Source organism: Scyliorhinus torazame, chromosome 16, assembly GCF_047496885.1.
Source record: "Scyliorhinus torazame isolate Kashiwa2021f chromosome 16, sScyTor2.1, whole genome shotgun sequence".
Classification (NCBI taxonomy): Eukaryota; Metazoa; Chordata; class Chondrichthyes; order Carcharhiniformes; family Scyliorhinidae; genus Scyliorhinus; species Scyliorhinus torazame.
In genome coordinates this window covers 21842943-21858873 of record NC_092722.1, presented here as the reverse complement: position 1 = coordinate 21858873, position 15931 = coordinate 21842943, and the positions used below count along the sequence as shown (strand labels likewise).

Below are 15931 nucleotides of genomic sequence, written 5' to 3'. Positions count from 1 at the left end.
TTTAATAATTACTGTCTGTGGGGAACAGCATCAAAGCTTAACTCATTAGAATGTCTGTCAACTCAGTCCCATTGTGCAAAAAGTTGCTGTGAATACACTTGGCTTGAGAGGATTGTTTTGAGGAGTTGCACTGATGGGTGTAATGCTAAGACATGAAAAGTTTGGTGATAATCGTGATTAGAGGGGGGGGGAGAATGAGGCGGAAGGGTAGAAAGAAGAAGTGGAAAGTAAAGGAGAGGAAGGTAGAGAAAGCAGGGAGTGGGCGGAACATGAAGCAGTGGTTAGCACTGGGACTGCGGCGCTGTGGACCCGGGTTCGAATCCCGGCTCTGGGTCACTGTCCGTGTGGAGTTTGCACATTCTCCCCGTGTCTGAGTGGGTTTCGCCCCCACAACCCAAAGATGTGCAGGGTAGGTGGACTGGCCACGCTAAATTGCCCCTTAATTGGAATAAAAATAATTGGGCACTCTAAATTATTTGAAAAAATGAGAAAGCAGGGAGGATAAGCTGCCCTGATACCTGAAGATGTCGCACTAAAGCACTGATTAATTGCAATTTTAAAAAAAATTTAGAGTACCCATTTCATTTTTTCCAATATAGGGGCAATTTAGCGTGGCCAATCCACCTAGCCTGCACATCTTTTGGGTTGTGGGGGCGAAATCCACGCAAACACGGGGACAATGCGGAAACTCCACACGGACAGTGACCCAGAGCTGGGATCGAACCTGGGACCTCGGCGCCGTGAGGCAGCAGTGCTAACCACTGTGCCACCGTGCTGCCCGATTAATTGCAATTTGTGTCAGATGGTACAAGTCGCCTCCACACACAGCCTCTTCCACTGGAGATGTGAAATGTGTTGGCTGGAACACAACAGGATGTTTCAGGATGCTTCAAGGACCAGTGAGAGGGTGCACAGCCCCTCGGACACAGCTCTGAGGGTTCTGGTGGAGGAGCTTCAGAAGAAGAGGATGTCCTGTACCCACAGGGGGGATGGAGACCGCGGGTGCTGCTCTGCCTGGTCTAATTTATTCCCTTTCAACTTCTAGACCAAGGGGGAGACCCCTAGTAAATTCCCAATCCCTTTGTCCTGGTGGCTCCTGTGTTGTACAAAGAGGTGCAGTAGCACATCATTCACACTCTCTTCAGGTTGCGTCCTCAGTGAATTTCTGGGGCAAATGTCGATAAGCCTGAACAAAGTGTCACAGAAAATCGCTGGACATGAAACTCCTCTTCAAACAAAGTGGGGTCAGTACATCTTCAACAGCAGGTGAGTAGTGAAAGCTGACCAATGCTTTTTATAGCCCTCACGATCCCCAGCTATGACTTATTTTCCTCTGTTCACCTAGTTTCTATTAGGAGAGGGCTGGGCAGACTCATTAATCAGAATTAGCAGGCATTTTAATTAACAATCAGCTGCTTAACGATCCCCAAATGGTCATTCTTAACACAAGCCACAACTCCTTTCCCAAAATGGCACCTTATTCTAAAGGTGGTCCAAATCCGATTTGCAGCTCAACACCTCACCTGGGCTATCTTGGAGGTCCTTCAGCGCCTGAAGTATCCAGGGAAAATCCCCCCAATAACCTGCCCAAACGTTGCACCCCGAATCCTTTTCCTTGGAAACTCCAGTAAAAGAATTCCAAAGTAAGTAAGTAAAGTCACCATAATCCCTGATGACCGTAGGCTGCTTTCTCCTTTGAGGGGGGAGAGCTGACTGGCGGTGAATTAACCTGAGGATCACCACACCTCAGGTGAGGGGCAAGGTTGAGAAGGCGGGGCTTTCATGAGTAACCTCAGCCGGTACGGGAATTGAACCCACGCTGTTGACCTTGCTCTGCATCACGAACCAGCTGTCCAGCCAACTGAGCTAAACTGGCCCAAAACCCAAAATGCGGCCGAGTTCCCACCAGCTCGGCAGTAACCGGCATACAGTGTCGTTGATACGGTGTCAATAGTTTGCAGCTGTGCTCCTGTTACTATAATGGGCCACTTGAAAACCAATACATATTTTGTGTTTGCATTGTGTTTTTGCTTTATAAAACTCTGTTTAAAAACTCACTTGGAAAGAAGATTATCATGTTCGTTCAGTAGCTGTTGTAAAGATAGCTGTTGCCAATTTATTTTCATGACAATTCTAACTTTTATAAAATTGCAGCCATTCTGTGCTGACTGTTATAATGGAAATATTAATGCCGATTGTAATAAGTTCTTTGTGAAACAGGGGAGCGTTGTCACCTCGGAATTGCGACTGGCAATGGGTCAGGTGTCATGAGACGACAGGGCAATGCTATGACATATTCTGATTTGGTGTTTAGACTTTCCCTCACTGCCTTAACTACCGGTTGGCAGCAGAGAAAGAGAATCTTCTTTTCATTGCATCTTGCGTGATCTGTTTCTGCCCAAAATAAACATAAGACAGTCTAACCGGCAATTTTGATGTTGAGATTAATGGTTACCCTTTTTGGACTATACACGAAAGAAAGATCTCCATTTATATAGCACCTTTTTTAGCTTCAGGATGTCCCAAAGTGCTTTACAGCCAATAAAGTACATTTTTACAATACAGTCACTATTGTAATACAGGAAACGTGACAACCAATTGACACAAAGCAACCTCCTAAAAACAGCAAGGTAATCTATTTGCAGTGATGTTCGTTGAGGGATGAATGTTGGCCAAGACACAAGGGAGAACTCCCCTGCTCCTCTTCAAAATAGTGCCGTGGGATCTTTCACATTAACCTGAGAGGACAAACGCGGCTGCAGTTTAATGTCTTGTCCGAAGGTCAGCACCTCGGACAGGGGCGCACTCCTCGGTGCGTCACTGGAGCGTCATCCTAGAGATTATGTGGAATGGGGCTCAAACCTACAATCTTCTTTGTCGGAGGCAAGAGACCCTGAGCTACGACTGCCACATTTTAAAAACGTGGACGTTTTAAGTGGTGGAGACTTGGGAGCGATATTCGCACCTACTGCAATACGAGGTGCATTCCTGAGAGAAATGTACAATTAGACCCAGGAGGGAAAGTGAGCTGGCTTGGTCTTACCTTCGACACAGCGACAGCCACTTTGCAGCACCCAGGCATACATGTCCACTCGGGACTGAGACATCAGCTGGTCCCCCATCAGGTAAGTGTTGTGCGAGGAGGCAATGTAATAGTCACACATGGGCTGTGTCATGTCCTGGTTGACTTTGTAGTGTTCAGGGTTAAAGATATCACCAGCTGGGCTTCGCATGTAGTTCGTGAAACCTGTGGGATGAAAAGACATTTTTCTAAAACCATTCCATTTCTTGGCGAGTCTAAAACGAGCAGGTCGCAACTAAAATCAGAGCTGGGGGGAGAGGTGAGGAAGTTCTTCACCCCACACAAAGGTGGCAGAAGTGTCGAACTTCCCCTGCGAGGGCAGCAGATGCAAACTCAATTGATAATTTTAACCCTTGAAAATTATGAAGATATTTTTTGTTAGAGAGAGAGATATTCAGGGGTATCGAGCTCAGGGAGGTCGATGGAGCTCGGAAATCAGAGTAGCCATTATATAATTGAATAGTAGAATAGGTTTCTAGATAGGAATATCAATCAACAGCCTGGTAACTGGGATGGAAGATAAAAGGAGTCCGGATACTTGAAGGTTCCACTGTGCTGTGATTTAATATCCAGGGCATGCATTTTTTACAAGGGGCAAAGTCTCCAAGCATGGTGTCATTGCAACAGCCCCAGGTTACAAGTCTAACTGGGACAATCATAAAAGGAATATTATTGGCCAGTCGTATTTCTTCCTTTGTAATATCTTTTTAAAAATAAATTTAGTGTACCCAACTCTTTTTTCCCCAATTTAAGGGGCAATTTAGTGTGGCCAATCCACCTAACCTGCCCATCTTTGGGTTGTGGGGGTGAGGCCCACACAGACACGGGGAGAATGTGCAAACTCCACACGGACAGTGACCCGGGCCGGGATCGAACCTGGGACCTCAGCGCTGTGAGACAGCAGCGCTAACCACTGTGCCACCGTGCCGCCCTCTTTCTTTGTAATACCAATGGATAAACACAACGTTATTGAGCATCAGAATAAAAATTCTCTAATCCAAACTGGGTTCATGCCTTGTGAGATCAGTTGATGATCTGGGTCCTGTGACTGACATCAGTGTTAACAGGGAAAGTCTATTTTCTTTCAGAAAACTCAGTGGTGATCTGTATCCTCTGACTCCTGTTGGAAAAGTGATGCGAGGTTGTGAGTTAGCATGTGTGTGTGTGGGAAGCACGGTGGCGCAGTGGATTAACCCTGCTGCCCCACGGCGCCGAGGACCCAGGTTCGATCCCGCCTCCAAGTCACTGTCCGTGTGGAGTTTGCACATTCTCCCCATGTCAGCGTGGGTTTCGCCCCCACAACCCCAAGATGTGCAGGGTAGGTGGATTGGCCACGCTGAATTGACCCTTAATTGGAAAAAAATAATTGGGTACTCTAAATTTAAAAAAAAAAACTGTGTGTGTGTGTGTGTGTGTGTGGGTTTGTGAATGAATGTGAACACACACGTGTATGCTCGTGTGTGAGTATGTGCATGTCTGCATGTATGCACGTGTTTGTGTGTGTATTTTTGTCTGTGTGTGTGAGAGCTGTTGATAAAGGGACATGGTCAATGCTCTCCTGTGATGCCCATCATGAGACTAAGAGTCTGCAAACCTCCACTGGCTGGGCAGAATCGTGAGGAATGGCTATCTGGGCAAAGTACCAGAGGATGGGCAGTGCCTGTGGAACCATGGCCGCAGCGAAGAATCATCAAGGGGAGAGATTATGGGGGTGAGGGGACACACAAACTTACCGTCAATCCCGAGGACCCCTTGCTTCTGGTTCTCCAGACACGGCTCAAACTTATCAACAATCTCCAGACAATGCTCCTTCATAACACCGGTCATCTGTTGAGTAGAGGGTGGTGTCATGATATTCAGATAAACATATCATGGGGCAAACACACATACCCACTGATGGACAGATCAACGGACCAATCAACACACACGCAACATCACAGCCAATCACCAGTGAGAGCACACGCACTATAAAACGGGGAACACCACAGTTCCTGCTCATTCCAGCAGGAGACAGCTCAGGGCACAGAGCTCACAGTGTGCCACTCAGACATACACCATGTGCTGAGTGCCTCTCTAAGATAGTGTTAGGGCTGGGTCCACAGGTTAACGGGTAAATTACGAACCACAGTCATAAGTTTACAGATGTTGTTATCAAGAGTAATAAAACAGAGTTGTACCATCTACAACCGTGTTGGTTCGTCTGTATAGCGGAACACCCAACACGACAGGTGGGAATGATGAGAGAGGCTCCGAGGTGGATTCACCTTTCCTGCTTTATGTCTCATTAGACATCCTGCTGCACACACAGACAGCTGGATGTTTAATCACAGGGGATGGTTTCTAATCCTGTTGCTCAGTGTCGCAGGATGTCCTGATTACTTGTAGCCACTGAAGGTTCAACACTGTTCAGGCCTATCGATCCACAGAAAGATAATAAGGTTGGTCTGGCCACAGGGGAGCTGTTAGTTGATAGCAAACAGTCGAGATCTCTGTGCTCATTCAATTCTGGTCTCCTGCACAAACCTCAGTAGTGTAGAGATTTGGACATTTGCAGGATTTATTTCTCCCAAGCATGTTCCACTTAACTACTGCCATTATTCACATACTTTAACACAAAATGTTACTTCCTGAAAGCATTACAGAAACATTAACTGCTCACATTTTAAATCCCAGAAATATTTGAACCAGTTTACACTGAGATAAAAAAATTTTAATCGAGAAGCAGAGGTGAAGTACCCAGGGTCCACAGTGCAGGCCACATTCAAACGGGGAGTAGAAAAACTGAGTTCAATCAAGATTTAGGGTCGATACAGCGTAGGAAGACTGCGGGAGCTGGGGAAATCCAGTTACAATGAATCAGTGTCGGAGATGGTGTAATGGTAAGATTAAAAAATTCCTGTATTCAAAGCCTATTACAAATTAAGCAATGATCTTTGCACAGTTTACTAAAGCAGTCTCCCCTGACAAAACCTGAAAGATTTTGAAGCTGAGGGCAGAACTTCACCAAAATTCAAAAGTTTTTTAAAAAGTAGAATTCGCAAACGGTCTCTGAAAATACCCACCCCGTTTTCCATAAAACTGATCAAATGTTGGTATTTGCACAGGCTGAGCATTGGTCAAGTATTGATTTATACTGGCTTAATATTGATAGAGAAGGTCAATATTGACAGAGGTTGGCTGCGTGTTCCCATCAATTGGTTAAATATCGATATACACGGGCTCATTATAAGCACAGACTGGTTAAATATTGATATATATTGATTGACACTGGGCCATGGGGAAGTGAGAATGACTTTGAATTGCCCTCGCAAAGAGCTGACACAGATATGATGGGCTGAATGGCCTCCTCAATTATAGTAAACACTTATGATTCTACAATTCTGACACTCCCTAGTTTAACTCCAGTTCTATCTCTGCACCAGGCAATCCTTTGTTAAATGCCACTTTGGTGTCTGTTGTTCAGGGCCCAAAGTAACAAGAGCTTCACCTTGATCCAGTTTGCGAGTGAACACTGACGTCTATGCAAACATTTATCACATCTAAATGCCTCAAAAGTGCTTCACGCAATGAATTACTTTCAAATTGTTCTGATGAAGGGAAGCAAATCGATAATAGCAACTGCCGACAAACAACAATGAGATGAATGAACTGCTCATCTGTCTTTGATTACTTGGAGATCTTGGCCTGAGCTTTCACAGAACACTCTGTCCTCCAAACAGCAACATGAGATCCTTAACTTTCACCTGAACAGGAAGATGGGGCCTGAGTTCAATGCCTCACCCACAAGGACAGCACAGGAATGCCAACCGGTTTATGCGCTCGAGTACTGGAGTGGGGCGCACACTGAGTGTAACGCACTGAGACCCGCCAAGAGTTGACAGAAGCTGATCAGGCAAGGCCAGCTGAAAACCCGTGGCTAATTTGGCGTGAACTCATCGGGAAACAAAGCCGGGTGACCTAATGCCAAAGAAGGCAGGCTGGCCTCCTAATGTGAAGCTCTGTCTGACCCTGACAAGATAGAACATAGAACATAGAACATTACAGCGCAGTACAGGCCCTTCGGCCCTCGTTGTTGCGCCGACCTGTGAAACCACTCTAAAGCCCATCTACACTATTCCCTTATCGTCCATATGTCTATCCAATGACCATTTGAATGCCCTTAGTGTTGGCGAGTCCACTACTGTTGCAGGCAGGGCATTCCACGCCCTTACTACTCTCTGAGTAAAGAACCTACCTCTGACATCTGTCTTATATCTATCTCCCCTCAATTTAAAGCTATGTCCCCTCGTGCTAGACATCACCATCCGAGGAAAAAGGCTCTCACTGTCCACCCTATCCAATCCTCTGATCATCTTGTATGCCTCAATTAAGTCACCTCTTAACCTTCTTCTCTCTAACGAAAACAGCCTCAAGTCCCTCAGCCTTTCCTCATAAGATCTTCCCGCCATACCAGGCAACCTTCTGGTAAATCTCCTCTGCACCCTTTCCAATGCTTCCACATCCTTCCTATAATGCGGCGACCAGAACTGCACGCAATACTCCAAATGCGGCCACACCAGAGTTTTGAACAGCTGCAACATGACCTCATGGCTCATCATTGTCTTGAAGAGAGAGGGTACATTGACTATTGAATCTTGCATATCGTAGGCACACGTACCAAATGCACTGGTCTCCACGGGGCGGTTTTGAGGTAACAACCAGCACATTGAGGCCTGGACCCAGGAAAGTTGAATATGGAATTAAATATTTTGGTTTGGAATGCCACGTTTTGGAAAATGGACACAGCTGAGGGCAACAACACTTTAATTTCCAGGGGAGCCCCCTCCCTCCCTCAACTGAGTCACCCATGACCTTGAATGGTGATGGTACCCCTGCAACCCCATCCCCCACCCCCTATGCTTGTCACAGGGGGGGATCTCTCTCTGATCCCAAGAACTTTGGCTGACCGCAGTGGAAGACCAAAGTGGGCACATCTCAATATTTATCCCAAATATGTCTGTCATGCACCATTTAGCTGACAAAATGTTACAGCAATGCGTGCTCAGAAAGTGAGTGCACAGGGGAAAGAGAGAGAGTTGGAAAGGGTCACAGTGAGAAAGAACGGCAAAGGGAGAGTAGGAGAGAGATAATGATAAAGAGGAAAATAAAGAAAAGACAGTGAGACAGGGAGAGAGGGAACCAGCAAGATAAGGAGACAAAAGAAAGCGAGTGTAGAGTAGACAGACAGAGGGAAAGATAAAGTGGGAGAGAGACAGTGTGAGACAGATAGGCACAAAAAGAGGGTGGGAAAGAGAGGAACAGAGACACAAACACAAGAAAGCAGTTGAAAAGGGCAGAAACAGAAGGAAGCGACTGTGTTCATGATGCACGATCAATCACTACTGAAGCGAGATTGTAGTCCAATTGAAGGCTTTAATGAACAAGTCGTTACCCCAGCAGCTCCGGTACAGAATGACTGCTGTGGGTGAAACACAGACTCTTATGCTCCGCCTGCTGGGCGGAGCCAGCAGGCAGGCTCCACCACTCACACTACAGTATAAGGTACATCCCACCTAGGTACCGCGATACCCCTAATATAGCCGACCACAGTTCATCGAGGAAAGAAAAGAACCGGGATAAAGGCAGAGGAAGACAGTGAGAGATGGATAGACAGAAATAAAGACACAAATGGGGAGAGAGAGAGAGACAAAGAGGGAAAGAAAGCAAGAACCAGCGAGACAGAATCACCTGAAATGGCGGCGGGGGAACCAATGCAAGGAGTCAGAGCAAGGGGAAACACTGAAAAGAACAAAAGACAGAAAGGGGAAAAAGAAAAGTGATAGGCAGAGAAATGGGAAAAATGGTCAAACCATGGCTTACGAGGGCAGCACGGTGGTGCAGTGGGTTAGCCCTGTTGCCTCACGACGCCGAGGTCCCAGGTTCGATCCCGGCTCTGGGTCCGTGTGGAGTTTGCACATTCTCCCCGTGTCTGCATAGGTCTCACCCCCACAACCCAAAGATGTGCAGGGTAGGTGGACTGACAAGCTAAATTGCCCCTTAAAAGAATGATTTTGATGAGGGAACGAAATGTATTATCTCCAAATTTTCAGACACACAAAGCTGGGTGGGAGGGTGAGCTGTGAGGAGGATGCAGAGAAGCTTCAGTGTGATTTGGACAAGCTGAGTGAGTGGGCAAATGCACGGCTGATGCAGTATAATGTGGATAAATGTGAGGTTATCTACTTTGATAGCAAAAACAGGAAAGCAGATTATTATCTGAATGGCTATAGATTGAGAGAGGGGAATGTGTAACAAGACCTGGGTGCCCTTGTACAGTCGCTGAGAGTCAGCATGCAGATGTAGCAGGTGGTGAAGAAGGCAAATGGTACATTGACCTTCATAGAGGATTCGAGTGCAGGAGCAGGGATGCCTTGCTGCAATTATACAGGGCCTTGGTGAGACCACACCTGGAATATCGTGTGCAGTGTTGATCTCCTTATCTGAGGAAGGATGTTCTTGCTATGGAAGGAGTGTAGGGAACGTTTACCAGACTGATTCCTGGGAGGGCAGGACTGACCTATGAGGAGAGATTGACAAAGTTAGGATTCTATTCGCTGGAGTTTAGAAGAATGAGAGGGAGATCTCACAGAAACCTATAAAATTCTAACAGGACTAGAAAGGATAGGTGCAGGAAGGATGTTCCTGATGGTGGGTGACAGTCCAAGGATATGTGGGAGGAGAAATTTCTTTACCCAGCGAGTGGTGAGCCTGTGGAATTTGCTATCACAGAAAGCAGTTGCGGCGGAAACATTGTTTTGTTTTCAAGAAGGAGTTTGATCGTTCTTGGGGCTAAAGGGCTCAGAGGATATGGGAGGAAAGTGGGAACTGATTGGATGATCAGCCATGATCATAATGAATGGCGGTGCCGGTTTGAAGGGCTGAATGGCCTCCGCGTACCATGTTTCAGAGAGACCAAGAGGGAGGGAGAGAGAGAGAAAGAGACAGAGAAGTAAGCTGTCATTCCGGCTTTAGCGTCAGCTACCCCAAACTGCACGAATCCCTGGAGCTTGGAAACATAGTGCAGGGAGGCCCTGAACTGTGTCCTTCAACTCGACAATCAGTAGAAACAAATCACCGAACTTCCGGGTGCGGCGATGACCAGCTAAGTCGCACGTTTCGGCACCTCCCGTTTTAACGGTCTTTTGGGCTCTTATCGGGAACCCCAACGGCAATTTTCGAAGGCTAAACCCACTGTGAGGCGACATAGAAGGGAGTCCCCCCTGGATGTGAATGGATAGAAGAGATAATAGTGGCCAGATTGCGGAGGATCCTCTGGAGCAGCGGCAAAGAAGGGAAGTGAGAAGCAAGATGGCGGCGGAGGGAGGCCAGTTGGTATGGGGCCTGGAACAGCAGGAGTTCCTCCGGCGATGTGTGGAGGAGCTCAAGAAGGAGGTGCTGGCGCCGATGCTGCAGGCGATTGAGGGGTTAAAGGAGGCGCAGAAGACCCAAGAGATGGAGCTCCGTGGAGTGAAGGCAAAAGCTGCCGAAAACGAGGACGAGATACAGGGCTTGGTGGTGAAGACGGAGACGCACGAGGCACTGCATAAGAGGTGTATGGAGAGACTGGAAGCCCTGGAAAATAGCTCGAGGAGGAAGAACCTAAGAATCTTGGGTCTTCCCGAAGGGGCAGAGGGAGCGGACGTTGGGGCGTATGTGAGCACGATGCTCCATACCTTAATGGGAGCTGAGGCCCCGACGGGCCCCCTGGAAGTGGAGGGAGCGTATCGAGTCCTCGTGAGAAGACCAAAGGCAGGAAAAATACCTCGAGCAATAGTGGTGAGGTTCCACCGCTACAAGAACAGGGAGATGGTCCTGAGATGGGCGAAAAAGACATGGAGCAGCAGGTGGGAGAACGCGGTGATCCGTGTGTATCAGGATTGGAGTGCGGAGGTGGCGAGAAGGAGGGCGAGTTTCAATCGGGCCAAGGCGGTGCTCCACAAGAGGAAAGTGAAGTTCGGAATGTTGCAGCCGGCAAGACTGTGGGTTACACACCAGGGTAAACACCACTACTTCGAGACGGCAGAAGAGGCGTGGACATATATTGAAGAGGAGAAGTTGGACTAGATTGGAGAAAGAGTGTTTGAAATGAAGTAGTGAGGTGGTGGCAAGGGACTGTGAATCAGATGGGGGAAAATTTTCTTTCCCCTCGAAGGGGGGGGAACATGAAGAAATGTGGGCGCCGGTGGGGAAGGGGAGGGGGAAGGAGAGAGGGAGCTGCGCCATCAGGGGCGGGGCCGAGAGGGAAGCGTGGGCTTTGTTCCCACGCTATGGAAATTGTGGCGGGAAAAGGGGGCGCAGGAAGGAGGGGGCCTCACATGATGGGAGGCTAAGGATAAACGGGGGAAGCCGAGGTCAGCCAGAGTTTGCTGACTTCCGGAAGCAATATGGGGGGAGCAACTAAGCTAGAGAGGGATCTAGCGGGGGGGGGGGGGGGTTAACTGGGTTGCTGCTGCTAAGGGGAAGGGGGAGCTGTTATGGGATGGGATGGTCGGGACGGGAGGGCGCCGTCGGGGGTATTCCACTCGGGCTTGGATGCGAAAAATAGAGGGGTGGCAATACTGGTGGGGAAACGGGTATTGTTTGAGGCGAAGACCACAGTGGTGGACAGTGGGGGTAGATACGTGATGGTGAGTGGCAGATTGCAAGGTGAGGCGGTGGTGCTGGTGAATTTATATGCCCCGAACTGGGATGACGCGAACTTTATGAAGCGTATGTTGGGGCGCATCCCGGACCTGGAGATGGGAAAGTTGGACTTCAACACGGTGCTGGACCCAGGGCTGGACCGGTCCAGATCTAGGACCGGGAGGAGGCTGGCAGCGGCCAAGGTGCTTAAGGGCTTTATGGAGCAGATGGGAGGAGTGGATCCCTGGAGATTTACGAGGCCAAGGAGTAAAGAGTTTTCCTTCTTCTCCCATGTCCACAAAGTGTACTCCCGGATAGACTTCTTTGTCCTGGGAAAGGCCCTGATCCCGAAGGTGGCAGGAACGGAGTATTCGGCTATAGCCATTTCAGATCATGCCCCACATTGGGTAGATCTGGAAGTAGGAGAGGAAAAGGAACAGCGCCCACTCTGGAGATTAGATATGGGACTGTTGGCGGACGAGGAGGTATGTGTAAGGGTGAGGGGATGTATTGAAAGATACCTAGAGATTAATGAAGACGGGGAGGTCCAGGTGGGAGTGGTCTGGGAGGCGTTGAAGGCGGTGGTTAGAGGGGAGCTGATCTCCATAAGGGCCCATAAGGGGAAACAAGAGGGTAAAGAAAGGGAGAGATTGTTGAGGGAGATTTTGAGGGTGGATAGGCAATATGCGGAGGCTCCAGATGAAGGGCTATACAGGGAAAGACGGAGATTGCACACGGACTTTGACTTGTTGACCACGGGTAAGGCGGAGGCACAATGGAGGAAGGCACAGGGAGTGCAGTATGAATATGGAGAGAAGGCGAGCCGCCTGCTGGCCCAACAACTTAGGAAGGGGGCGGCGAGAGAGATCGGAGGGGTTAGAGACGAGGAGGGTAAGATGGAACGGGGAGTGGAGAGGGTGAGCGGGATGTTTAAGGTATTTTACGCGAGGCTATATAAGGCTCAACCCCCGGAAGGGAAAGAGGGAATGATGCGTTTCCTAGACCAGCTGGAGTTCCCGAAGGTTGAGGAACAGGAGATGACAGGACTGGGAACGCAGATTGAGGTGGAGGAGGTGGTAAAAGGAATTGGGAACATGCAGGCAGGGAAGGCCCCGGGACCGGATGGGTTCCCGGTGGAGTTCTATAGGAAATACGTGGACCTGCTGGCCCCACTTCTGACGAGAACCTTTAATGAGGCTAGGGAAAAGGGGACACTACCCCCGACGATGTTGGAGGCGACGATATCGCTGATCCTGAAAAGAGACAAAGACCCGCTGCAGTGCGGGTCATACAGGCCTATTTCCCTCTTGAACGTAGATTCCAAGCTTTTGGCCAAGGTGATGGCGACGAGGATAGAGGACTGTGTCCCTGGGGTGGTGCATGATGATCAAACGGGGTTTGTTAAAGGGAGGCAATTGAATGCTAATATACGGAGGCTGCTGGGGGTGATGATGATGCCCCCACCGGAGGGGGAGGCGAAGATAGTGGTGGCGATGGAGGCAGAGAAAGCATTTGATAGAGTGGAGTGGGACTACCTGTGGGAAGTACTGAGGAGATTTGGATTTGGAGAGGGGTTCATTAGATGAGTTCAGCTCCTGTACAGGGCCCCGGTGGCAAGTGTGATTACAAATAGGCAACGATCTGACCACTTCCGACTATATAGGGGTACAAGACAGGGATGTCCCCTGTCCCCGTTACTGTTTGCGTTGGCAATTGAGCCACTGGCCATAGCGCTGAGGGGCTCTAGGAAGTGGAGGGGGGTACTTAGAGGAGGAGAAGAGCATCGGGTGTCATTATACGTGGATGATTTGTTGTTGTATGTCGCGAACCCTGTGGAGGGGATGCCTGAGATAATGCAGACACTCAGGGAGTTTGGAGAATTTTCAGGATATAAATTGAATATGGGGAAGAGTGAACTGTTTGTGATGCACCCCGGGGAACAGGGCAGGGGGATAGACGATTTACCGTTGAGGAGGGTAACAAGGGATTTCCGGTATTTAGGGATCCAGGTGGCCAGGAACTGGGGAACCTTGCATAAGCTTAACTTGGCACGACTGGTAGAGCAGATGGAAGAGGACTTTAGGAGGTGGGACATGGCGCCCCTGTCTTTGGCGGGCAGGGTGCAGGCGGTTAAAATGGTGGTCCTTCCGAGGTTTCTTTTTGTGTTCCAGTGCCTCCCTGTACTGATTACAAAGGCCTTTTTTAATAAGGTGGACAAGAGTATTATGAGCTTTGTGTGGGCTGGAAAGACCCCAAGAGTAAAGAGGGGGTTCCTGCAGCACAGTAGGGACAGAGGGGGACTGGCACTGCCGAGTCTAAGTGATTATTATTGGGCCGCCAACGTGTCAATGATATGTAAGTGGATGAGGGAAGGGGAAGGAGCAGCGTGGAAAAGACTGGAGATGGCGTCCTGTAGGGGAACTAGCCTAAAAGCACTGGCGACGGCGCCGTTACCGTTCTCCCCGAAAGAATACACCACAAACCCAGTGGTGGTGGCAACTCTGAAAATTTGGGGGCAGTGGAGACGACATAAGGGAGTGACGGGTGCCTCAGTGTGGTCCCCGATAAGGAACAACCATAGGTTCGTCCCGGGAAGGATAGATGGGGGATTTAAATCTTGGCAGCGAGCAGGAATTGCGAAATTGAAGGACTTGTTTTTAGACGGGACGTTCGCGAGTCTGGGAGCACTGACAGAAAAATATGGGTTGCCACCTGGGAATGCATTTCGCTACATGCAAGTGAGGGCATTTGTGAGGCAACAGGTGAGGGAATTTCCGCAGCTCCCGGCGCAAGAGATCCAGGACAGAGTGATTTCGGGGGCATGGGTGGGTGATGGCAGGGTGTCAGATATATATAGGGAAATGAGAGACGAGGGGGAGACGATGGTAGAGGAGCTGAAGGGAAAATGGGAGGAGGAGCTGGGGGAAGAGATTGAGGAGGGGCTGTGGGCAGATGCCCTAGGTAGGGTAAACTCTTCGTCCTCGTGTGCCAGGCTCAGCCTGATACAATTCAAGGTTCTACACAGGGCGCATATGACTGGAGCAAGGCTGAGTAGATTTTTTGGAGTGGAGGATAGGTGCGGGAGATGCGTGGGAAGCCCGGCGAACCACACCCACATGTTTTGGTCATGTCCGGTATTGCATGGGTTCTGGGTGGGTGTGGCAAAAGTGATTTCAAAGGTGGTGGGGGTCCGGGTCGAACCAGGCTGGGGGTTGGCTATATTTGGGGTTGCAGATGAGCCGGGAGTGCAGGAGGCGAGAGAGGCCGATGTTTTGGCCTTTGCGTCCCTCGTAGCCCGGCGAAGGATTCTAGTTATGTGGAAAGAAGCTAAACCCCCGGGCGTGGAGGCCTGGATAAACGACATGGCAGGGTTCATAAAATTGGAGCGGATAAAGTACGCACTAAGAGGTTCGGCTCAAGGGTTCACCAGGCGGTGGCAACCGTTCCTCGACTATCTCGCAGAGCGATAAGGGAAAATAGGAAAGGTAGCAGCAGCAACCCAGGGGGGAGGGGGGGGGGGGACTCATTTGGGTCCTCAGAGGTTTTTATGTGTGTGTTTATATATTAGTTATTTATATTAGATTTTACGAAGTTACTATTTTAGTTACTATTTCTGTTGTTTCTTATTTTGTTGTTGGCAGTTGCCGTTAGTTAGCATATTATTTATTTCAAAAACGATCAATGTATATATTATTCCAAAGTTGTAAAATGGGAAATTTTTGTTTTTGTTTGATCGAAAAACTTTAATAAAATATATTTTTTAAAAAACAACAAAAAATAAAAAAACAAAAACAAATCACCAATCTATTTATAAAGATTAAAACTCAATTCTATTTCAGCATTGTGTGAAATTCTGGGGCGTTTGGCACATTTTAAACTGACAACGTTTAGATCACAGAGCTGGCCTTCTGTAAGGAACTATCTTTGAACTGCATGGTTGGATATCGCACCCATCACGGAGGACAGAATGTGTAGCAATGTGGGATATGTCAGAAAGGAGAGATGAGTGTGTTTATTTTTGGAGTGAGCGCAGCCTGTGAGTTGTAAACATTTTAGACACTGCGCAGAATTCTCACCCGGTAATGAGGGCGAGAACAGGGGAGGGTGGGTGCATAATAGCTCGCTGGCACCATCCTGGATGCGAGCTGTGTTGCTGAAGGCCGGCTCCCTGCCTGCAGGCAGCGCGTA

The 15931-nt window shown here is 48.7% G+C and overlaps 1 protein-coding gene across 2 annotated transcripts in view; it reads right to left on the bottom strand.

Moving 5' to 3' along the window:
* The window catches only part of plch2a (phospholipase C, eta 2a), a 268571-nt gene that overhangs the window by 178494 nt on the left and 74146 nt on the right, over positions 1–15931 (bottom strand). For both annotated transcript variants that reach the window (XM_072478060.1, XM_072478059.1), the window contains 2 exons: positions 4816–4909; positions 3044–3247 (listed from right to left, as the gene is read on the bottom strand). In XM_072478060.1, coding sequence (XP_072334161.1) covers positions 3044–3247; positions 4816–4909 — 298 coding nt within the window. The remainder of the gene's footprint in view (positions 1–3043; positions 3248–4815; positions 4910–15931) is intronic.